The 24,553-nt window shown below is 42.0% G+C and overlaps 1 protein-coding gene across 1 annotated transcript; it reads left to right on the forward strand.

The window, feature by feature from the left end:
* The first annotated feature begins 15,595 nt into the window (after window positions 1–15,595).
* On the forward strand, window positions 15,596–16,392 carry LOC127329611 (uncharacterized). Its single transcript, XM_051356102.2, has one exon. It carries the CDS (start codon window positions 15,599–15,601, stop codon window positions 16,124–16,126), a length of 528 nt encoding a protein of 175 aa, XP_051212062.2. The 5' UTR covers window positions 15,596–15,598; the 3' UTR covers window positions 16,127–16,392.
* The last annotated feature ends 8,161 nt before the right edge of the window (window positions 16,393–24,553 follow it).

A 24,553-nucleotide genomic window follows, 5' to 3' on the forward strand; every position in this document is an offset into this window, starting at 1 on the left:
ATTAGTACCTAAAGTTATCTTGTCTCCATGAAACTTGAAAGTTCAAATATGTTTGAAAAATAAGGAGCTGAATATTTAGTTTTCAGAAATAATCAAGGTATGAGATATATGTGATATCTAAGACCTTATTGCAAGATGATAGAATATAATTTGGTGAGACTACATAAACTCATAAGTTTTATGGGAATGTATGAAGGTTGAAGACGCAAGACGTCACAATCCTCCAGCTATTGGGGCACTAATGATATTCGCATATCCATGAAGTTATCATCCTTAATATGCACCATTGCTAAGACTGCGTCGTTTGAAGCATCACGTGATGATCGGGTGTTATAGATTCTACGTGTGCTTACAATGGGTGCAAGCCTGATTTGCACATCACGAATACTAAGGTTAAACTTTATGAGCCTAGCATGTCTGAGACATGGTCTCAAAAAGTTGTCATGAATTGATGGATAAAATTATGAGTGAAATTGTTCATCATAGTTACTAATATGTGAAATCTAGAACACTTGTCATATGATGATCAACTTCAAAGTAAGAACCTCAAGGTTATTGGTATTTGACCAACAAACCTAGAAGTTATTGATGTTGAAATGTTTTTGAATAATGAGGAAAGCTAAAAGAGAAAGCTGCAAAAGATATTTTGGCAATGAGAAAGAAAAGACTAGAAAGTCTAGCTCAGGTGTATATAAATGATATACATGTTATGGTTGTATTCCTAGTTAAGTCACACAATGAAATTCTTGGGTATTAATACCATATTGGTTGGTATGAAGTGTCATACAAAACAACGCAATTCAAGAATACAATGGCCTAAGTGGTGACAAGGAATATGATAAGAATGTTCGCTGGAACAAAAATAAAGTGTTATTATGTTCGTCGTTGGCATTCTATCTAGCCCTTAGAATTTATAATAAAGAGCTTAATAAATTGTTATTTTTGCTCTGGTCAAATGAAAACAATGAGTTGTTCAAATTATGACATTACTCCATGTATGATGGATAAGTTATTATAAATCTTAAATGGTGAAACACACATACATAACATCGACGCTAAAAAATGCCATAAGGCAAATGATTTGAATTCCACTTATTTGTGGAACCGCAATTTAGGTCATGTTAGAAAGGATCGCATGAAGGAACTCCATGCAAATGGATTTTTGGAGTCATTCGATTTGTTGAATCGTTTGGCACTTGCAAAATCTTTTCTAAAAGGTAATGACTGAAATACCGTTCATAGGTAGAAGAGTTGAACGGGCAACTAACTTAGTGAAAACATACATAATGATATATGTGGTTCACTGGGCATAGTTGTGTGCGGAAGATTCTTCTACTTCATGAAAACTTTCAAACAATGAATTGAGTATATATGTGGATATATTCAATAAGGAAAAGTTTGAAACATTTGAATAGGATTCAAATAAATTTCAGCATGAAGTGGAAATCATCGTAATAGAAATCAAATATCTATGATTGGATCATGGTGGAAATATTTGAATTACGAGTTTTAGCGAACATCTAAGAGAGTTATGAAATTGTTCTACAACTTACGTTTCTTGGAGTATCATAGTGATGATGAAGTATCCAAGAGATATATCCAAACTTTGTTGGATCAATGATGAGATAAAATATTGATGCCATTATATTTTTGTGGATTATGCTTTAGTGACTACCGCTTTTACACTGAATAGAGCATCATCATGATCCGTTGAAATGACACCATACAAGTTATGGCATGGGTATAAACCCTAATAGTCAACCAAAATCGGATGAATGTCTTTGTTGGTTATCCCGAGAGATTTAATTGGGAATTCTTCCCATGAGACAAAGACAAAAGTGTTTGTCAATGTTTCTTATTTCCGAAAAATTGTTTCGAGTGAAGTATTTGAGTGGGAGGACAATATAATTTGATAAGGTTTATGAACACGAGCATAATGATCGAGTAGCGCAGCATCGGAATTGGTTTCGAGCGGCCACGACGATCATGGCTCTCATGACTACAAAATGTTTTAGCCATGGAGATCGAAGTACATATTGAACCTTGTAGGTATGGTTTACTTTGTGATCAAATAAATGATTTGTGGACAAAGGATTGATTTTGATCAATGATAAACCAACTACAAAACAAAGAAGTTATGATGGGCCACGACTCCGTTAAAATGGCCATACGCCATGAAATCCAAAATAGATGAATACTTTTTGAAAGAAAATAGATCTATAAAATTGATGGACTTGGATGAAATATCCTTGAAGAAGCTTAACTTGTCGAAAAGTTGTTTACGACAAAGTTCAAAGAGTTGACTACGACAAGATTAGATCTTAGTAGCAATGCTTAAAGTCTATATGGATTATTCTAGTAATCACTACATATTTCCTTTATGAGATATGTTAGTAGGATGGCAAAATACATTACTTATCGAAGTGTGTATTAAAAGGTGTATACAAGATACAACCAAGAGTTTTGCTGATCCGTGGAATACTAGATAGGTATACAAACTTCAATTTGATGAAGTAAGTATAGCGGAGTTTGAATCTTCACTAGATGAAATAGTCAAAGAGTTTTTGATTTCATCAAACAATGAAGAGGCTTGCATTTGCAAGAAATTAAGTGGGAGCGCTAAGACACATTTATAATACTTTATGTAGGTGACATATAGTTGGTTATAAATGATGTAATTATATACTTGATTAAAAAGGTTTCATTGAGAATTAACTTCAATGAAAGGATATGGACTGAAACAAATTTAGTGTCAAGATCTATGAAGATAGATTGAAACACATAAATAAGTTTAAGTCAAAGTACATATGATGGATATTGAAGAAGTTCAATATAGAAATATTAAGAAAATGTTCTTGTCATGTGAAGGTTTAACAAGACTTGAGTGTATCGACACTCAATGAGTAAAAACACATGAGTGATTATAGATCACGAATAATATGTACACAATCAGATATCATGTGCTATAAAGTGTTATGAGCATATACCAGAATGATTCATATGATGATCATTGAATGACGATGAAGAATATCCTTGAGTACTTTAGAAGAACTAAGGATATATATATATATTTTTATATGAAAAAATGACAAACAAATCATTGTAAGGTGTTACACCGATATTGGTTTTGTCACATATAAAATATAATCTCAAATTAGACAAAGTGTTGTTTAAAAGGTAGCACAATGAGCTAGAAGTTGTCTATGCTAGATTTAGAAGAGTTCTAAATATTGTGACGGATTCTACAAAAGAAGGCAGAGTATGTCATTGTTTTGACAATGACAAAGGATGTTAAGTCAAGAGGTTCTTTGAGAACTTGGTGTAGTTAAATGAGTCGAACTTTGAAGCTATATTGTGTGTGACAATATAAGTGACATATTTCAGACAATGGAATTAAGGTTCCACCAGAAGATCAAACATATATAATGCCAACTCATTTGGAAATGAGTGATGCGTTGAGACGCAAATGAATTACAAAATACATACGTTTACGAGCGTGTCGGATCCGATGACTAAAAACCTCTCCCGTGAGCAATACATGATAAAGCACCGAGAAGGCCAAGGTGTTATATCTTTACAAATGTAAACTAGATTATTGACTCTAGTGCAAGTGGGAGACTGAAGGAGATATGCCCTAGAGGCAATAATAAAGTGGTTATTATTTATATCTTTATGTTTATGATAAATGTTTATATATCATGCTATAATTGTATTAACCGAAACATTAGTACATGTGTGATATGTAGACAAACAAAGAAGTCCCTAGTATGCCTCTTAACTAGCTTGTTGATTAATGGATGATTAGTTTCATAATCATGAACATTGGATGTTATTAATAACAAGGTTATGTCATTGTATGAATGATGTAATGGACACACCCAATTAAGCGTAGCATAAGATCTCGTCATTAAGTTATTTGCTATAAGCTTTCGATACATAGTTACCTAGTCCTTATGACCATGAGATCATGTAAATCACTTATACCGGAAAGGTACTTTGATTACACCAAACACCACTTTGCGTAAATGGGTGGCTATAAAGGTGGGATTAAGTATCCGGAAAGTATGAGTTGAGGCATATGGATCAACAGTGGGATTTGTCCATCCCGATGACGGATAGATATACTCTGGGCCCTCTCGGTGGAATGTCGTCTAATGTCTTGCACGCATATGAATGAGTTCATATGAGACCACATACCACGGTCCGCGTCAAGAGTACTTGTCGAGACGAGGTTGAACAAGGTATAGAGTGATCAGAAGATCAAACCTCGGACAAGTAAAATATCGCGAGACAAAGGGAATTGGTAATGTATGTGAATGGTTCATTCGATCACTAAAGTCATCGTTGAATATGTGGGAGCCATTATGGATCTCCAGATCCCGCTATTGGTTATTGGTCGGAGTGAGTACTCAACCATGTCCGCATAGTTCTCGAACCGTAGGGTGACACACTTAAAGTTGGATGTTGAAATGGTAGCACTTGAATTATGGAATGGAGTTCGAATATTTGTTCGGAGTCCGGATGAGATCCGGACATCACGAGGAGTTCCGGAATGGTCCGGAGAATAAGATTCATATATAGGATGTCATTTTATGTGAATTAAAATGTCGCGGAAGGTTCTATGGAAGGTTCTAGAAGGTTCTAGAAAAGTCCGGAAGAAACCACCAAGGAAGGTGGAGTCCACAAGGGACTCCACCTCCATGGCCGGCCAGCCCTAGTGGGGGTGGAGTCCCAAGTGGACTCCACCATAGGGGGCAGCCAAACCCACATGGGAGGTGGGAATCCCACCTTTGGGTGGGAGTCCTAGTTGGGCTAGGTTTGCCCCCTCCTATGGAAGGTTTTGGTTTCGGGTCTTATTCGAAGACTTGGACACCAACACTTGGGATCCACCTATATAATGAGGGGCCAAGGGAGGGGGCCGGCCACCCCAAAGACCATAGCTTGGCCGCCCCCCTTGAGTGGCCGGCCACCCCCTCCCAAACCCTAGCTTTGCTCCTCCACTTCATATTTCCCGCGTAGCTTAGCGAAGCTCCGCCGGACTTCTACACCGCCACCGACACCACGCCGTCGTGCTGTCGGATTCAAGAGGAGCTACTACTTCCGCTGCCCGCTGGAACGGGGAGGTGGACGTCGTCTTCATCAACAACCGAACGTGTGACCGAGTACGGAGGTGCTGCCCGTTCGTGGCGCCGGAACCGATCGTGATCAAGATCTTCTACGCGCTTTTGCAAGCGGCAAGTGATCGTCTACCGCAGCAACAAGAGCCTCATCTTGTAGGCTTTGGAATCTCTTCAAGGGTGAGACTCGATACCCCCTCGTTGCTACCGTCTTCTAGATTGCATCTTGGCTTGGATTGCGTGTTCGCGGTAGGAAAATTTTTGTTTTCTATGCAACGTTATCCTACAAAAACAGTAACTTAGCCTACTGAAAGTACTGCTTTTATTAAAAATACTACACATAGGTCAGGTTCCTCTCTCCTCCCGATGTCACGGAAGCTGATCAGAGAAGGTAGAGCCTGTCTATGGAGGAGGCTGAAGTGGAGGCGGCTATAACGGCCATTTTACTATAGGGAAACATTGGGCCGTCGCTTAATAATTGATGTCTTAAAAAGCTACAATAATAAAGCTATACACAGCTATTGCTAGCTATTAGAATCTTGCAAAAACCTCACGTCTGCTTCATAGAGCCAAGAAAGTGACAACATATTAACAGGACAGATTATTTCAAAAAACATACTAACGAGACAGAAAAACATAGCAAAAAGCTATTTATGCATGATCTAATCTAGAGTAGATTACATGGACACGTGCACATATACACAACACATACAGAGATGTGGAATACAGATAGCAGCGTGCACTTGACCCGTTCGGTGAGAATTCAGGACTGCGACGACCTCGACCTGACGTCCACCCTGGCCGACCTGTTGAAGAACTCGACGCAGTCGGCGATGGCCTCGTCGTAGTGCGCGTTGCTCACTGGCTGCAGGTTGGAGCTGCACGACGGCCTCTTTGCCACCGTCGCTTCCCCTCCGCCACCCCGGCCGCTCCTGTCGTCGACGGAGAAGGTCACCGTTGGCGGCCTCCGTGGGAAGGAGAAGAGCCCCACCAGCTTCTTCCTGAAGCCGTCCATGAGCTTGGCCGGCCACCTGGCCGACCTGCCGTGACCGTGATGCTCCCGGCCGCCGTGGTGGTGAGCCGCCGCGGCTTTCCTCCCGTGGGTCTTCGCCTGTGGCCTAGACATTATCAGCTCCTTGGTGCTACTTGCTAAGCTATCGTTATTATTATCCGTGTTGCAAGCTAAGTATGGTTGCTATGCGGGAGCTGCATACAGGTGTTCATTGATGGACATGGTCCTATATATGTATAAGTGCCTGCCTAATGGTGATTAGTTAATTAAGTAACTGAGTGACGGGCCAGAAGAATATTTGATGAGATGATGTATGGGTGAGCCTTTTGGGAATTTTAAGGCTTGAAGGTACAAGGATCCATGTGCAGTGATCATCACTAGGGGGCTTAACTTGTGGCTTTTGTATTTAACATATGCATTGTGTTTTCCTATCAAAACTAAAAAAAGTTGGTGCTGAAGTTCGTAATTATAAATCATATAATTAATCAAACTTCTTCCTGTTGATTTAAAATCATCACAAAGCGAACAATTATTACTCATGGGTCAATTGCCAACACAATCACGGTAGTAGCCGCTCATATGCGACAACGAGCATCGGAGCTTCTGAAGAGAGAATAGTATTAAGTTGTAACCGTGTACTTATTTGCTAATCACATGTGCATACCGTAGAATCTAATTGTGCTATACTTAGGCTTGTAAGTGGATGGCACAGTTTACTACCAAAAATACATTTTAAATATGGTTTATGGAAGTAAGTCGGTAGAAAAGTTCAATCATCAAGCGAAAGAATAATTAGTGTAATTCGTGGCCATTTTTGCCAAATAAGTACTACCCAATACCCATGATCATCAATGGGAAATCTATGTTGCTTCTGTTGGCCACTTAAGAAACGTCTGACATTTACATGATCTAAACAAATTAACATTTACTAGAAAAGAAGAAACATAGTGCAGGATGTGTTAATCAAGTAAAAGGTCATTATCATAAACAAATCAGTTAAAGTTGCGCAACTTCCGGTTGGATGTAGCGACATTTCTTTAACACCGGATAATGTATAGTAATCTTAGTTATTATACTAAGCAGTAAGCTTATGTAGAAAATAGTACTAATCATCTTTATTGTAAACTCAGGAAATTACAAACTGGTATGCATGGTTGAGTCGCTTCGGCCGTGCGTTCTTGAAGATAATTACAGCCAACTCATTGATTAGTAGCACGCAACGCATGATGATGACATTTTAGGCTCTCCATTGGCGTGTTGATTACATATCTGATCGTTAATTATATTCTGAGTTCTACTGATCCACTGTCTTAACAGCTAGCGAAGACACACGAGCTTAATTAGCGCTCCTTTTCGCGAAAGCATTTGGAGAATACTCATAGGGACCATCATGTGTAACAACAAGATATTTAGTTATGGGAAAATAGTACGGCAAATAAGAATAAACAAATGTACTATGGGCTGTTGGACACTGACACGTGGATCTGTACTGTACATCGTTAGATTCTCTCTATCATGCACACACGGAAAGTTGCTAGCATTGTTTAAGAAAAAAGACTTGACTCGAAATTATAAGAATAATATAAAAATATCAATGACCAAAGTTGAAGTATTTTATTCACAACGAATAGTAATTTTTTTTGCAAGCACATAAGCGGTGAAATAAAAGAAATAAGAACATGTTTCTAGGCCAACTATTGGCAAAATTACTTGAAACGGCCTTCCACGGGCCCAGTTTAAGACCTTCGTTCGGGCTGCCAAGGCCTGTATCATAATTAATTGGTCACCAGTGATTCAGTGTTGTTCCACGGCGTAAAAAGGATACTTCCTCTACCACTGTTCATATGACTTGCAAGTATCTTTTTCTAGATCGTAAATTTAAACATGATAATTCATGATATATATTACAAAATATATATCATTAGTAAGCTTAGATGTTCTATTTTTCAATGATATAATCTGTATGTTGTATAATTGATATCAGGCTGACCAAATTGACAACCTAGAAATACGCCTAATCTCTATGAATTGAAAGAGAGGTACTAATAACCTACTGAAGTCTTTCCCTCAATGGATGGCCTGCTGTAGTTACAGTCTAGAACTGGGCATTTATTAGATAAGGAGTTATTTTGGTCCAGGTTTTAATAAACCTTACCTGGAATCCTCAAGCATGAGTCTAATCTGATCCGGCCTGAAAATCTAAATAGTGAGTTTTTCTGTTAATTTAACTGTTTGTGGATGCTAAAGCACATTATTAATCTCATTTTCTCAATAAATAGTAAGTTTATCGTATTTTAGGCTTCTTTGGTCTTTCAGACTGATCTTTTAGGAGAAAACGAGAGCTTGGCTCTAGTTCAACCGTCTAAATTTTGGGCTAGAGCCATCTGACAGCGAGGCTCTATATAGTATGCAGACAATGCATCGGCAAGAAGAATATTGTGCAGCATAAATCATATAATTAGACTGTTAACTTAGAGACCATAGAATATTGTGTCTCCACATCCGTAATAAATGAATTCATTGTTTTGCCACATAAATAACTTGTACGATACTTATTTATTTAAACTAATTTCATTGTGGCGGTTCCTCGTAGACTAGCATAACGCAAACTCTCCGGCATGGATTTGAACCTTTAGTTGCCTACTATCATCTCCCTTGATAGCCGAATTCAAAAGATATTCGAGATACTAGGAACACAATCTGCCATAGTATATATACCAGCTGAGGGTCAAAGAACAAAATTAGTTTTGAGTTGTGTTTTCTTAATTCTAAAGAAAGAATTAAATTTTATAACTTATGGCTCAACATAATATCAAATGAAAACCTTAATCTTAATTGAGACCTTCACTATCCATACAATTTCGTATGTGGAAGCTATTAGCATTCTCCATCTCTATATACATAGAGTTAACCAAAAAAAAATGTCTGACACATGAGGCTTCCACCCAAAACACATATGGCTCCTTCATGAGGGGACTTCTTTTTCAATACATCTAGAAACATATAATGTTCTTAGCATTGTGCTATACTATACGCACACGATTCCTCCTCGAAATAGGCTTTCGCCCCGCTTTATAAATGTGTGTATCAAGTTCTTTCTTGATACGCACATGATTAAACATAACAGATCTGCAAGATGAAACTAGAGGATCATCATGATACCATAGACTATTTTTTTGAGAAACTAACAGGGGAAAGTCACCCACCTAAAAAAATCATGAGAAGGTACATGGTGAGGCACCAGGGCAGCAACAACATCCTGGGTCTATGGCGGCATACCACGCCCAACAAACAGAAGACCGGGTTTACAATGAAAGGGGGGGGGGGGGGGGAGAGTGAGAGAAAGAGAAAGAGAGTACATGGCTGCATTTAGCCTCAAGAAAAAGACACACACAAGGCCAAAAGGATACCCGTGTTAACCATGGTTGCAAACATGTTTGTTTTTTGAGTGGTCACCAGGGCGAAAACCCGAAAGAACTGCCCACCTAAATTGGATTTGCATTTGCTCTAGTCCTTAAATCTTCGATGTCGTTTTTTTTTATTTAGGCTATCTTTTGTGCGGCCTACTAGCTAGCTTCTTAGTTGGTTAAAAGGCATATTCAATCGCTAATTAGTTGTTAACCAATTAATTTTCGGTCGGCGTGGGATTATATGGGGTCAAACCAGGATCAAGAATCAAATCCTCCAAATAGGGAGCAGTTGTTCACGGATTTGGCCTCTCCCTAGCATCACTCACACCCACATGCATGCGTGGATTATGCATGAGCTGTGCACAGGACAAATTTCACACACATATCTCGTAGGATCTACATATCTCTCCCCTGATTTTCTGAATCAAATCTTGTAGAAAGCCACCAACTAACCATAATGTATGTAATCGACATACTTCTTTATATCTGGACATATATAGCATTTTATTTACTTAGTTGAGGAATTTCAGGGATCTTAAAAAATCAGGGTTTAAATATGCATCATTCTTGATTATTTGCATAGTTTTGAAAAACATGAAAGAAGCTTAATTCTTTTTTTTTTATTTTGTAATAGTTTGTGAGAACGTACTTTTCGGGTTTCTATATTGGAGACACTTCTCTTTTAAAAAACAAGCTAATTTATTCCCTATTTGTTAGTAAACACTTCGGACATAATTCAGCATGTATGTCCCTAATTATCTATTGTCATAGTTTATGAAAATCTCTCCCTAATAATAAAGTACGAAGTGTTTCCGCGGTTTGGTCCTTGGTTTCGTCCGTTTGGTCGGTTGATCGTTTTTGCTTTCGTCCGTCGTCAATTGGATTGGATCCCGATTTGTTCGCCTCTTAATACATTTTCGCTTGATAGGAGCTCCAGAGCAGCACGACTGGGCTTTCTATCCTGGGACCTTCTCGTTTGGGAGGAGTTCCAAAGCAGCACGGCTGCACATGCTGCTGCGCCAGGCATTTATTTTCCTCTGATTATTTTTGTCTATCCTGCAAGGAACATACGGATAGAGAAACCTGTATGTACGCGAGAAGATCAAATCGATTCCGGGAGCGCGACACAGCAGCTATACATATAGCCACGGAACGAACCAGGTTGATTGAATCTCATCTCCAGGTTGCGCTGGACGTTGGTCGCCGTTGCTTCGAGCTCGACCAGTTCTTCGAGGTGTTCTGCGAAACAGATACAGGCATACAGCCTAGATTGGACCTCATCTCCGCGTTGCGCTGGATTGTCTGGTGCCGCCGCTGCCACCGCCGCCCTGACTTCAAGCAGCTATTCATAATCCAGACTCCAGAGGCACGTCCCGCTTGGAGGCGGTCATCGCAACAGACACAGTCCAGCTTGGAGGCATGTCGCCGACATCCCGTACAAAACGCAGTATGCTGGACACCGCCACCACCTCTTGATCTCCGGGCCTCTGACCACCAGACCGGCAACCCTCCTCTATCCGGTGGGATGCCGCGATACGTCTCTTGTCTGTCGCCGAAATAATTTTCTTAAGAGCCCGCCTGACCCGCACAGGCCACATCCTTCCAAAGAACAGAACGAGTGACGAGGGGAGGGCCAACCGGCGCGCGATGCGCCATCATCGGAGTATGCTCGAGGCTGGGGACAAGCGGGGTTAAGGAAGGTTACAAGAAGATGCAGGTGCGTCTGAGGCCGGGGAGCGTCGTGGAGTCTAGCGCCGTCGGTGACGCTGATGTCTGAGACTCGAGACAAGCACATCACCAGTGTGATTGCGTAATCTTCTAGCTAGGCCGATATGCCGCCGTCGTAGCGATACCACTCTACACTGGGTTGGGTCGATGCGGAGTCTGGACTGTAATTATTCTTAGAGCTGCCGCCGCCATGGCTACTGGGAGCGTGCGATTTGGCAAGATAGGTTTCATGTATCCTGTACAGTGGGCACTTGCTGGGATATGTTTCTATTTGGGGTGAAATAAAGAAACGAGTTGGGCTACATCTTCGTTCTATGTTGAGAAAAAAGGTGTAATTTCTAACAAGAACCTAATCAACTACCACAAAGATTTTATGAGTAAACAAAGAGGGTACTTATATTTTTCTTTTGACATTTTTGGAGCTTTTCTATTGGGCTAAACATGATGAACTGATAGAAGATAAATTGTTTTGATATTTCTCTGATTGCTACATTAATTGACTCTTGATCACACTGAGGTTAATCGTACTAGGCGCTTTGAGCAGTCACGACATACTATTGTTTTTGACTAAATAAATATAAATAAACCATGAAGAAAATGTTGTCCATGTCGGTCTCTTCTTAGTCTTTTTTTCCGTATCGGTATATAAAAACCATCAAGATATATTTTCGGTAGACGAGCCCCTTCAAGAAAATTGGAATTTCCAGTGATTAAATTTTTCATGGCTAAAAAATATTTAATAAAAATTAATGGTACCAACTTTCGGTGTTCTCCCGGTGCAACGCACGGGCACTTTTGCTAGTCTATACCTAATAATAAAGGAGCTAACGTTTCCGTGGTTTGGTCCGTTTTCGTCCAACATATTGCGCCTTCGTCCGACCATCTATACGCGTTCATCCTGTCTTCGGTTTGCATCGCGTGCGCCTGTGTTCGGTTTGCATCGCGTGCGCTTGACGAGCTCTGGTGGCCTCGCCCGTATCCAACACGAACTATCATATGATGATACAGATTCGACGTTTAGCTTAGCCCGTTTGGAAAACCGAAGGCAATAAAAAGGATTGGATCCTCCACCGAAACCACAGATCGATTGCAAGTTCTCCCCATAAATCTCCGGCCAACGGCGGCGTCAACTCCCTCTGGCCAGTGGAACGGGACCGCCGTGTTCAAGAATCTTGAGCCCCGGCCTCTGGATCCCAGGCCCTCCCCTACCTCCTATGGGTCCTCCTTCTCCTCGTGTTGACCAAGTGCATCAGGGTAGGGAGGTTCGGCTGAAGTCCCGTTCAACCCCGATTGCGTCCTTCCGATCCGGCCCAGCGCCGTGGAGGAGCTCGGAGACGGCCCTTGCCGCAACCATGGCGGGGCTTGAGGCGTCGCGTACTTGGGGGCCATGGCCACAATCACGGCAAGGAAGGGCGGAAGCTCGCACGCGTCAGGGGAGGGCGCGGAGCTTGGCGACGGCCTGATGTTGAGCCTGGCCATGGGGGAAGGTGTGAGGCAGAGGTGGAGCAGGTCGGACCGTCGGAGCAGAGGATGCCATGGAGGCCAAGGTCGACGAGCGACGTGGGACGCGAGCGCGACTAGCTGGAACTAAGAGAGGAAGGGAGGTCGACGAGCGACGTTGGGCGCGACCGGCTGGAACTGAGAGATGAAGGACGCCAGCTCCGGGCAGTGCACACGCGGGAGGAGTCGTCACTCGTCAGGTATAGCCAGCACCGTAAGAAAGGAAAACGGCACTATGAGTCCGGCGAGCTCGGGGTCGTCCTGCCAACACACGTATGCGTGCGAGGAGCCGAGGAAGGAGTGGCGGAGTGAGTTGAACCTTGAACTGAAATTTCTGGGATGAGCTACCTGGACGCGGCACGGCCGTCGGCCGAGTGCGACGATGGGCGGCACGGCCGACTGCCGCTCGGCCGGGGCGCGAGGATGAACAAATGGACAATATGCTGGGTAGGCAGGTAAACGGCCACATGTTCATGTGCGTCGAGGTGTGGTGCATCAAGAAACGAGGCTTCATTGCTTTGACCGTGGAATCAACAAACACCCATACTGCTGATTGGTTTCAGAAAGATATGGTTGCCTAAGTATCCTCTGACCCTATGTATGTGGTATGTGCCGTGAGCTAATTGAACGTAAGGGATCGTGGGCACTGCTCGCATCCATGGATTAAAGGAATCCTCTGTCTCCCACCATCCGGCACGACCGCTCTGCTCTGACTCCGATACCGACGCTGATGCAGCCCATGAGTGCATGTATATGAAAAGGACTCGAGCTTCCTCAAGATGGAAACAGAATCGAAACCGAGCTCAATTGGCATCCAATCTCATCGTCCGGCCCGTGTTAAAAGGCCTTGAGTCCAATCTCAATTGGCATGCAATCTCGCCGGGCGCCGCCTGTGCTCGACATGCTCGCCGATTTTGCAAGGAACCGCCCAAAGCTTCTAATCTCGTCGTGGCACCTGTGCATTGACGCCGTCTCACCCTGCCGACTTGGGCTGAACTTCCTTCGCCCGTGCTACACCAAAGGTACACATAAATAGTATTATGGTGTTTAAGAGGAATAGTAGAAGTTGTGTTGGCTTCATCTTAATTGATATTTTTAGTAGATGAATGGATGAAAACATATTTCTTTTCTACATGTATGTCATCGTGGTTGGACTGTTAGAAAAGAATATGAACAAAAGACCAGTTGGATGTAAAAAATACTAACCGAGAAAATAAAGAATAATTCCACGCATTGTTCCTTCATTACTTTTTTATGCATTTGTTTCTCATTGCTCGCGTGTTCCAATATATAATAGAAAATAGTAGAAGTTGTGTTGGCTTCATCTTAATTGATATTAACATGTTTCAAACTTACATTATACAAACTCTTATGCAGGCAAGGTATTTGGGTTGCAATATCAAATCATGGATGCCAAAGAAGAGAGAAGGAAAAGAGATAGAGAGCGGTATGCACGGATGACAAATGAAGAGAAGCAGAAAAAACTGAAAAAACGTCGTGAAGCCTATCATCAAAAGAAAACAAAAAAGCCAGACCAGAAGACAAAAATATGCACAGAAGAAGAAAAGGAGAAAATGTTAGAAAAACGTCGTGAAGCCTATCAGCAAAACAAAATAAAAGAACCGGAGAAAATGACAAAAAGATGTGCACAAGATAGACAGAGATATGCAAATATGCATCCTGACAAAAAGAAAGCTAGAATAGAACAAGTCATAGCTAATCGTGAATTGAAGCGCGGCACACCATGCAAAGAATCAATTGCCATGATGAACCCGTCATATATCCCAACGGAACATGAAGTTTTGCTAGAAAAACGTCGTGAAGCTTATCATCAAAATAAAATAAAAGAGCACGAGCAAAGGACAAAAAGATGTGCACAAGATAGACAGAAATATACAAGTATGCCCTCAGAAAAAAACAAAGCTAGAATAGAACAAGTTACATCTAATCCGGAATTGAAGTGCATCTTACCATCCGAAGAATCATTCGTGATGGTGAACCCGACATATATCGCAGCAGACCAGGAAATTGTCACATCTACCTTAAATCTGAGTCGAAGAAAACCTGTCCTGGTGGGAGAAACACAAGCATTGCTACATTGTCGAAATGAAGAGTTCTCGACACAAGCATTGCTACATGATCGAAACGAAAAGTTCTTGACAAAGCAGAGGAATACTATTTCAAAGTTGTTAATATTTGATGTCAATTGGAATATCTAGAAAGATTCTTAGCATGCTTAGCTTCTACATCTTTACACATGAAGAGGGGACAATCTCGGAAATTTTCGGGAGCAGCTATGAAGTTGTTTGCTTTTGTAGATTGACATGATTTATTCATCATTGCATTATTTCTCAATACAACATGTTAACATTTCCATCATTGACACCTTTCAAAAAAATGAGATTTGACATGCATTATAATGTAGGGAAAACGGACGAATAACAAAACTTATCATTCTCGGCGGTAAGATGACCTGACATGAAAGCAATCCTAATTTTTGGGGACTTCTTCGTTCCTTCAAAAACAAACTAAATTTCATTAGTGAGAATCTCCATGCCCCGATAATTATATAATAGAGGTTAACCCGTAGCAACGCACGGGTTTTTTCCTAGTTCATACCAATAGAGTCCGAGAGTGTGTACAAAATTTAGATTATCCAATATGCCTGTACAATACATATAAAATATGCGTGTCTCTTCCCGAGAATAAGGGTCATGCATGACTCCATGCATGCAACATGTGATTCAGCAAGTTGCAGGGTCAGACAATAATTTCCAATGAGCCGTGAGAAGCAAACGGTGCTCGACTTTGTGTATATAAACCCCCACCGAATGTGCAGTGAGACAAAGCAACCATACGCCCCAACTGAGCTCGAGCTACACCTAACAGTACTCCAACAGCGAAGAACCTCTGCGCCGCCGAAAATGGAGGCGGAGATGTACCTCCACCCCGCCGAGCCCCTCAGGGCGAACACGGTCACATGCATCCCAAGGCTCCGCGGCGGTGGCGGCGTCCGTCGGAGGCCACGGCAGCACGCAGGCGCTCCTCCAGCCCCGGCGTCGTCCGTATCCGTGATTGATCGTGTCCGCGACGTCCTGCTGCGGCTCGCGATGCTGTCGGCGGCGACGTCGCCCAAGGCAGGCGCCGGCCGCCTCCAGCAGCAGCACACCACGACGGCTCCTGGGGCGCCGACGAGAGCGGCGTCGGTGCGCATGAGCCCGTCGTACGCCGACTCGTACCCGAGCGATGCCGTCGACGACTGCATCGAGTTCCTGAAGAGGTCGGCCGCCGGAGCCGGCGCCGCTGCCCCTGTACCGGCCGCAGCCGTCCCGGAGTCAGTGAGCCCGGCTCCGTCGTAGCTGCCGCGCCGTGCATGATCTGCATGTATGTGCCGTGGAATCTTATTATTTCTTATCCAGTTTGGTGTGTGTTTGACGTACTGTTCGCGCGTACATGTGGATGGATGTTTGTATATGAGTTGGTAGGTTTGCTGGGTGGTGGTTGCATCCATGTGTGATGCGTTTGATATGTCGTACGTGATGTATGTATATAAGCAGATTCACCTCAAGTTGTCAAGTGGAGTTACATCTTGTAGGGTGGTTATGTCGAATATGCTTTCGTTGCATGAGCTAGCATTCGTTCTATTCGTTGGAGCCATGCATGCAAGCTTGTGGTAATCATAGCCTCATAGGGTGTGTATAAACCCTCAACAATTCTTGGTATAAGTCTTAAAAATATCAAATATATATGTATAACCATATATTTTGCATTGCGGCCGTATGCACTATCGTGATGATGATTTAGATATCTCTAGCCAGCTTTGTTCCGGTTACGGTCAGGACGAATAAGGCCCTGCAACCGATGGGGTGTTGACGGATTGTTAGGATCGAAGAGGCAAAGGTCATGCGTTCAGTTTCCTATGGGTGTGGCTCGACAATTGAGCCGATAGACATGAAATTGAAAAGGAGGCCAGTACCTACATAATCCTTGGGGTAGAAAATATTTTTCGGAGGTCAAGGTGGAAGACATGATGGTGGGTGTTATATGCTCATGCACATCTTCCTATGGGTGAACTCACGAGAAATGGTGATTAAATGTGAAATAGAGTGGGCATGATTTTGTAGCTACAATTCGATGCAAGTAATCATACTTGCATTCATGTGTCTGTAAATTTATGAGGAATCCATCACGATGTAAAGATTTACATCACATGTTTGCTAGTAACTACACGTACACAATTTTTTTTTGAAGTTGAACGGTGGGTTTTTTCCACTATATTTTATAAACTCTTAATAAAAGAATCGTACATGTTACATGTGCTAGAGGTTAGCAACCATAAAGGAAAATACAAGGCTTTAAGACCACTAAAACTAAGTTCGCGGAAATTATCCACCTAGTCTGCTATGCCATTGTATGCCTTTCAGACCGCGTTGTGTTTAAGGAGATCCATGACTATCTACTTTTTACATAAGTGAAAAAAAATACCGTGATGTATGACATTTTTATCTTCATTTCTAAACTCTTAATCTCTGATGCTGTTTTCTAAATCTCTTAGGAAAGTACCTACATAATCCTTGGCGTTTTTAGATTGCCATAGCGTGTCGACTAGGACCGAGCTCATGGTCTCTCTAAGAGGTCGTTTGGTATCCATCATTTGGGTCTGGAATCCTGGAATTCATTTTGGAATTCCATAGGTGGGCTGTTTGGTTGCAACAGAATTGGGCTGTCATTTCATTTAGGAAATCCAGCAAAATGACGCTATGGGTAAACACAATTCCAAGCTGAGACCTGTCATTTGCGTTTCTCTATAGAAGCCATTTACAAATTCAATATTGAATTCTGCTGTCATTTGCAATTCCTATGGCAACCAAACAAGTGTCCATTTCTGGAATTACAATATAAATGAAATGAATACATGTATTCATTTTAAAATGCTACAAACGAAATGAAAGCCTGGCTTCCAAACGACTTCTAAGGATTAAGATAGGAGATGATCTTATATGGCAGCCGTAGGCGAGGTAATGATATTGCTTTTTTAGGCAGTGATATTGCTGGCTACAGGTGGCAAATGGTGGGATCCGATAACTCCTTGTCTGGTTTTTTTTAGAATAGTATGGTGTAGTTTGCATGTGGAGCATTTCAAACCCATGGACTCAACATAAGCCGGCTTAGATCAGGTTGCCGTTGATCCAAAGCTAAGCCCAATTCTAACTAAGGCCCACTCTGTAGCCCGCAGTCAGAAAGCATTGCCTGGGAAATTTAGGCCTCCTCCTACTTGTTCCCAATGGGCCTTTTTTCCCAATTCTCCGAGCAATTTCCTAGCACTATAATAAAAGGTACTCCGTATTGGGAATGCTCAAAAAAAAAAGAGTAGCAAGTTGTTTGATGCACACTTGTGATCTGCTCACCGAAAGAGTAGCACTCGAGATCAGCAAAATAATCTATGTTGATGTGGCATGTAGGGAGGAAGGTTTCTGCTGGAATAAGTTGACTGCTTAATTATATTTAATACAACCTCTGTTCGGAAATAAGCTATTAAATTTTATCTAGATACATCTATATCTACACGCTGAAATAAAGCTGAGTTACTTATTCGAACGAGGCAGTATTTGGGTTGTGTGGTTAAGGCCAGTTTACTGCACCTACGAAAGATTGACAGATAACCATCAGGGAGGAGAACGTGAAAAATGTGTACTGGTGGCTGGTTGGCCTCTAAATTGTGAGATGCCAAAATTGGCATTGCACGGCTTTGAATGCACGTACTGTTGCTGGCTGCTGGGTTACGTACTGTGTAGGAACCAGGACAGGACCATGAACTTGGGATCTGCATGCATTCAGACACTAGTGATGGTCGAGTTCATAATCATGTGCCGGGCCGATAAGGAGCTGGCCGGAGTCATGACTCGACCAAGCAGCAGCTGAGCTGCAGGATTAGCCATTAGTGTGCGGGCCTAGAAACAATCCGGTCTCGTAGGGCATACTGGGCGAGATAGTCAGATAGAGATAGGGTCGCGCTGATGCATTCTCGGCAAAATGAAAGGATGAACCATTACAGCCTCTATTTTTCGAACCGAAAAAAGTGAGTTCAGTCTCCGAAAAAACAAATTGCGAGCGGATTTAGGCACGGCGCAGAACAAAAACCGAAAACGTGAACCGAAAACGCTGAAATCAAACATCGCGGGAAATCAGAAGTCGCGATTACACTCGATTTCATCTGATCAAGATGAATTCGTTCATAATTTACAATAATAGGGGCAAAATACATGCATATTCGACCTACATTCCATACTAGAGACCTAAGTAGACTAGATTTTTAGTCCCTGGAGTGACTAAACTGCCACCGGGACGCTTAATGTCGCAGGCGGAGGGTTTTGGGTCGCCGGCTCTTCCTAGGCGACGACGAGCGCCGCCACCTTGATGGCCGCCGCCTCGGAGGTGCTCCCGCGGGTAGGGATGGCACCCGCAGGGTATGGGTACGGGTAGAGCCATCCCATACCCATACCCGTTACCTTTAATCTTACCCGTCATCCGTACCCATACCCGTCAACCGGTAAAAGTTTTCTCATACCCGTCACCCGACGGGGTAAATGGGTACCCGCGGGTAAAAATACTCGCGCTTACAACACATCAAATTGATCAAAAAAAAATAACAGGAGGTGAAGCGATCATAATTAGGGGTTTAATCCTCACTAACCTACCAATGATTGTGAGACCGAAAATCGTGAGGTTCAGCCTAGCAACATGAAAGCATGATTAGGGAAAAAATAAGTAGTTTAGAATATTACAATGGCCCGCTTGTTAATTTTAGATGTGTACATGGGTACGTGGGTATGAGTTCTATGATCCCATACCCGTACCCACTCTACCCGATGGGTATAATATTTTCTCATTTATAAACCCATGGGTAATATTTTGTCACATACCCGTACTCCTATTGGGTTTTTACCCGGCGGGTACGCGGGTCATGGGTATCCATTGCCATCCCTACCCGCAGGCTAGAGGCGGCCCGTCGGCGTCGTCATCGTCATCGCTACGCGGGGGCAGCGCCAGCAGCGGCGGGCTGCACGCGCCGGCAGCGGGGGGCGCCTCCGCTTCTCCTTCCGCAGCCGATTCCGCGCGCGCTTGAAGGTGCGCCATTAGCTCCGGCCACTTCTGGCCGGCCCGCTTCCATGCGCCGTCGGGGCGCGACCGCCTGGCGCGCTCTGGCGCCGCCCGTACACCCGGCGGACGCCGAGTTGATCTTCCGCTGCTGAGTCGGCCACCTCCCCTACCCACGCGTCTTGCACGCCCCATTTAGGACGGAGGGGTGGTGGTGGCCGAATCGGCGGAGCGGCGTCGGAGGGGCTGGAATGGCTCGCCGGAGCGGAGGCAGGCGCCGGCGGCGGGAGAGGAGCGGCGGAGTGGAGTAGGGTTTACGAACCGAACTCCCCTCCGCGGCCCTTTTTAATACGGGGCGTCCGCTCGATTTCTCGGGCCCTGAACTTCGTTTACGGGCCAACCCATGTTTTCGGGCTCTGTTCTACGCACGATTCGGACCGAACCCGTAAATCCACCGGAAAAGTTCAGTTCCGGCGGGAGTTACGGGCTCTGTTAGAGATTCTCTTAGCTGATACAGTTTTCAGTTTGGAGTTTAGGCTGCTGACTGTAATGCTTCACTATATTTTATCATTTTCGTTTTTATAGTACTGTCTCAGTTCTAAAATAAGTGTCTCGCTTTTGTCTAGAAATAATCCAGTCTCATATGTACATCTTAAAATAACTGTCATTTTTATCTAGAAAGTCTCCATTCTAAAATAAGTATCTCACTTTTATCTAGACGCATTTTAGTTATAGATATATTCATATCTAGAAAAGTTAAGACACTTATTATTAGATGGAGAGAGTACCAAGATTATCATCCAGACTTTCTCTTTTTACAAAAAAAAAATTGAAAAACAACTATCCAATCGGTTTGGAGGAGTGCACCCTTTTTAGAGCTCGAGCTAAACTGAGTTCGTTTTAGTGTGGATGTGTGTAATAGTGAATGTCGTCAATTATGTTGTATATTACAAGGGTTTCTCTAGGGTTCAGTCAACTCAGAATTAGCTTAGAGCTTAGTAAAATGATGTCAACATCCTTTATAGTTGTTCCTTTCATGTTTTATTTTTACAATCTAAAGATTTAAAAAATACAAATAAGTTAAATTCTCTCTCTCTCTCATATTAGGTAATATAAAATCACACAACATAAATATTTCGGTAACATTTCATAATTTGTACATTTTAAAAATTCTTAACTCCGCTTGCAGCTGGAAAAATTCTCAGTTGCAACTGCAGAAATTCTCAATTGCAACCATACTTACAACTGGAGAAAATCTCGGGGCAAATCTTAGTTGCAACCACAATTGTAAAAGAAGAAAATCTCAATTGTTGGAAAAAATATCAGTTGCGATTACACTTGTAATTGGAGAAAATATCAGTTGCAACTACACTTGAAACTAGAAAAAAATTGCCAGTTGCAACTCCATTTGCAACTACAAAAATATTGAGTTGCATACTTACAACTGGAAAAAGTTTCAGCTACAACAACAAAATCTTGGTGGTGACACCACACAACTAAATAAGTGTCTCGCTTTTGTCTAGAAATAATCCAGTCTTATATGTACGCCTTAAAGTAAGTGTCATTTCTATCTAGAAACGATCCCATCTTCATCCTAAAATAAGTGTCTCACTTTTATCTAGATTCTAGACGCATTTTAATTATAGATATATCCATAACTAGAAAAATTTAAGACACTTATTATTAGATAGTGGGAGTACCAAGATTGTCATCCGGACCTTTTTTTTTACGAAAAGAAAAAAAACTACGATTGGATGTCATCCAGTCGGTTTGGAGGAGTGGGCCCTTTTAACGCTCAAGCTAAACTGAGTTGTTTTTTCTTTAAAACTTGGAAAATAAACTAAAAAAGTGTGGATATATGTAATCGTGGATGTCGTCAATTATGTAGTATACTACAAATGTATACCTCATTGTTACATAATTCGTTTCCTAAGCTACAAAAAGAAGTGTGGATATGTGTAATAGTACACAATGCACATTTTCCAAACTTCAAAATGTATCGATTTTTTTCATCGTTGTGTTAGCATAGAATAGAAAAGAGTTCCGCATAAAAAGTTTGCATGCTTGTACTTATTAAAAAGCAAGGAAAATTTAAAAATAAAAAATTGATGCAACATCAATTACATCAACTTCAATATATGGGGTGCGAGAAAGGTTCTCCAAAATCCACACCTTCGAGAAGGATACCGTGGCTAGATCCAGTCATAGAAGACCAGGTTCCGGGTTCACCCTGAGAGAAGGTTTGCGAAAACTCCATGGAGCGCCTCCAACAAGGTAAAATTGCCTATCCATCGTCATTGCAGATGCAACTAACAAAGGTAAAAAAAAAAAGGGTTATCACATCGGAGCTCAAAACCCTGGTACTAAAGGAGGACCACCAAGCCTCATCAACCATGTTATGTCGCCCTCAATTGCCAAGGCACCATCATCCTATGTAGTCTCAAGTTCTCCAGGTGCATGCCTCCTATGTAGCACCAAGTTCTCCGAGTGTATGCGCATACGCCCAATTGGAAAGGCACCTTGCACCTAGCATGGTGATACTCTACTCTCGTACCCATCTCATTTCTTTGTGGTCAAGGACCTCCCTCCGGTTATCCTTCTTCACACGAGCGATGCATTTGTACCAACCGGATTCACCTTCCTGAGCGTGTGGACCCCAACCACTGGCATTTGTTAATATCTCCACCATCCTCATCTCCACCCATATAGAGACCCTAAGACACCCATAAATGCGAGAGAGGACAAACCTCTGCCAAATTCAAAATTTAAACCTTGTCACTACAGGGAGGGATGTCACAAACTAGAACTTTTGCTACATAAATAGAGTGTCACAAGGAAGTCAAGAAGGAAAAGATCAAAAGAGGAACAAATACTCTCTCTTTCTCTCTCTCTCTCCCCCTATTTTAAATTGTCAAAGAACTTTATAAATCTGACCAACTATACTTAAAAAATCAACATCCGCAATATTAAGTCAATATTATTAAACTCAATTAAAAATATACATCCATACCGTATACATTTAATAGTGAAGAAGTTTATATTTTTTCGTATACACTTTTTCAAACTTTAACGGTGATTAAAGATAACATGCAGGGTAATTTTAGAGTAGAAAGATTAGGATAAGCAAGAACCGGTAAGAAGCTAGAAGATACAAATGTGGCGAACTCGAAAATAGGAAATCTGCAACAACAAAAAAACTTCGGGATTATGTAAACCGTTCAGATAAGATGCGTTCCAAATGATTGGGACATGCAGAGTCCCCTGCTGTTGGCTCATGTCATTTACTTCTAAACGGAGCTAGCTGAGCTTATTTGTCTGATGCGTCGACCATGTTGTGTCTAGTGCCGAGTGAGATAGAGCATAGACCATCGTTGAGCCCCGGAAGCCGGAAATCGTGGGTGTACGATGGCGGATCATGTGCAAAGCATAGACCATCGTTGAGCCCCGGAAGCCGGAAATCGTGGGTGTACGATGGCGGATCATGTGCAATTGTTGGTTTGAGCTCATGTCCAATGCACCATGCATGCCGGGAAATACAGATTGGCTCTCCGGTGCCACACACTTTCTATACTTGAAAAAATAAAAATAAATATTAATTTTTTTGAGAGAAATCCAATTTACCTCCCTAAATTTGTTCTAAAGTTCAGTTTACAACCCTCAACTCTTACTCGGTTTAAGTTTTACCCCTAAACTTTAAGAACCGTTTGGAATACACCCCTTTCACCGTTTAGTTGGTTTAAGCCAAATTTATAGACACATCAGCCAGATTTCTCCGGTATTTTAACTAAACATACTCGTACATGTATTGAGAGATCTCACATGTGCGGTACGAGAAAAGATTATGCTCTTGTTGACTGAGAACATACAAATGTGCATTCGTTGATTTTGGTATATGAGGAGCATACTCGTACTCCTAGCATGCATGTACAAGGAAGTACATACATATACGGTTATATTTTGACTTAGGCGTTAATTTGTCGTACATGCAAAAAAAACCCCGCAGAGGTTGCAAAAATAGAGAAAGGGGTGTATTCTGACCGGTTTCTAAAGTTCGAGATTGAAACTTGAACCAAAGTAAGCTTTAGGGTTGCAAACTGAACCTTGAGACAAGTTTGAGGGGTAAAGTGGACTTCTCTCAATATTTTTTACAAAAAATAATTTTTTTTGGGAATCAAAGATGATCAGGTATTGTATTTGAAACAAAATATTTTCCTAGAAAGTTACTTTTATTGTATCCTAGGTAAAAAAACAAACTTGAAACGCCCCATTACCATATACTATTCACTTTATATTCGTTATAATTTTGTCTTTTTTTGCCCTGGAGACCATGGGAATCATTTCGTTCCTAAACATTTTTTTACTAGTACAAACTTGATCATCCTTGATTTTCAGGAATATTCAAAAAAATTACTTTTAAAAATTACTATATTTTTTGGTCTAAGGGGGTGCATTGCACCCGAGAGCCGAAAGTCCGCTTCCCATGCATGCGTCCATGTTAAACTCTTCTTTCTTTCCTCGCTAAGAAGAAAACAATTTTTGTCGACCTAGTTAACTAGGTCTTGCTCATGTGTCTGAAGTCTGAAGTCTGAACATGGTTCTCCCTGCTCTATTCCCGTCCCAGGCGGTGTGCCTAGAGTCGGTTGACGTGCGGAGTTGTGTTCTCGGCAGATCTCCTGGAATCCGGTCGT

This window comes from Lolium perenne, chromosome 2 (assembly GCF_019359855.2).
Source record: "Lolium perenne isolate Kyuss_39 chromosome 2, Kyuss_2.0, whole genome shotgun sequence".
In the NCBI taxonomy this organism is placed as follows: Eukaryota; Viridiplantae; Streptophyta; class Magnoliopsida; order Poales; family Poaceae; genus Lolium; species Lolium perenne.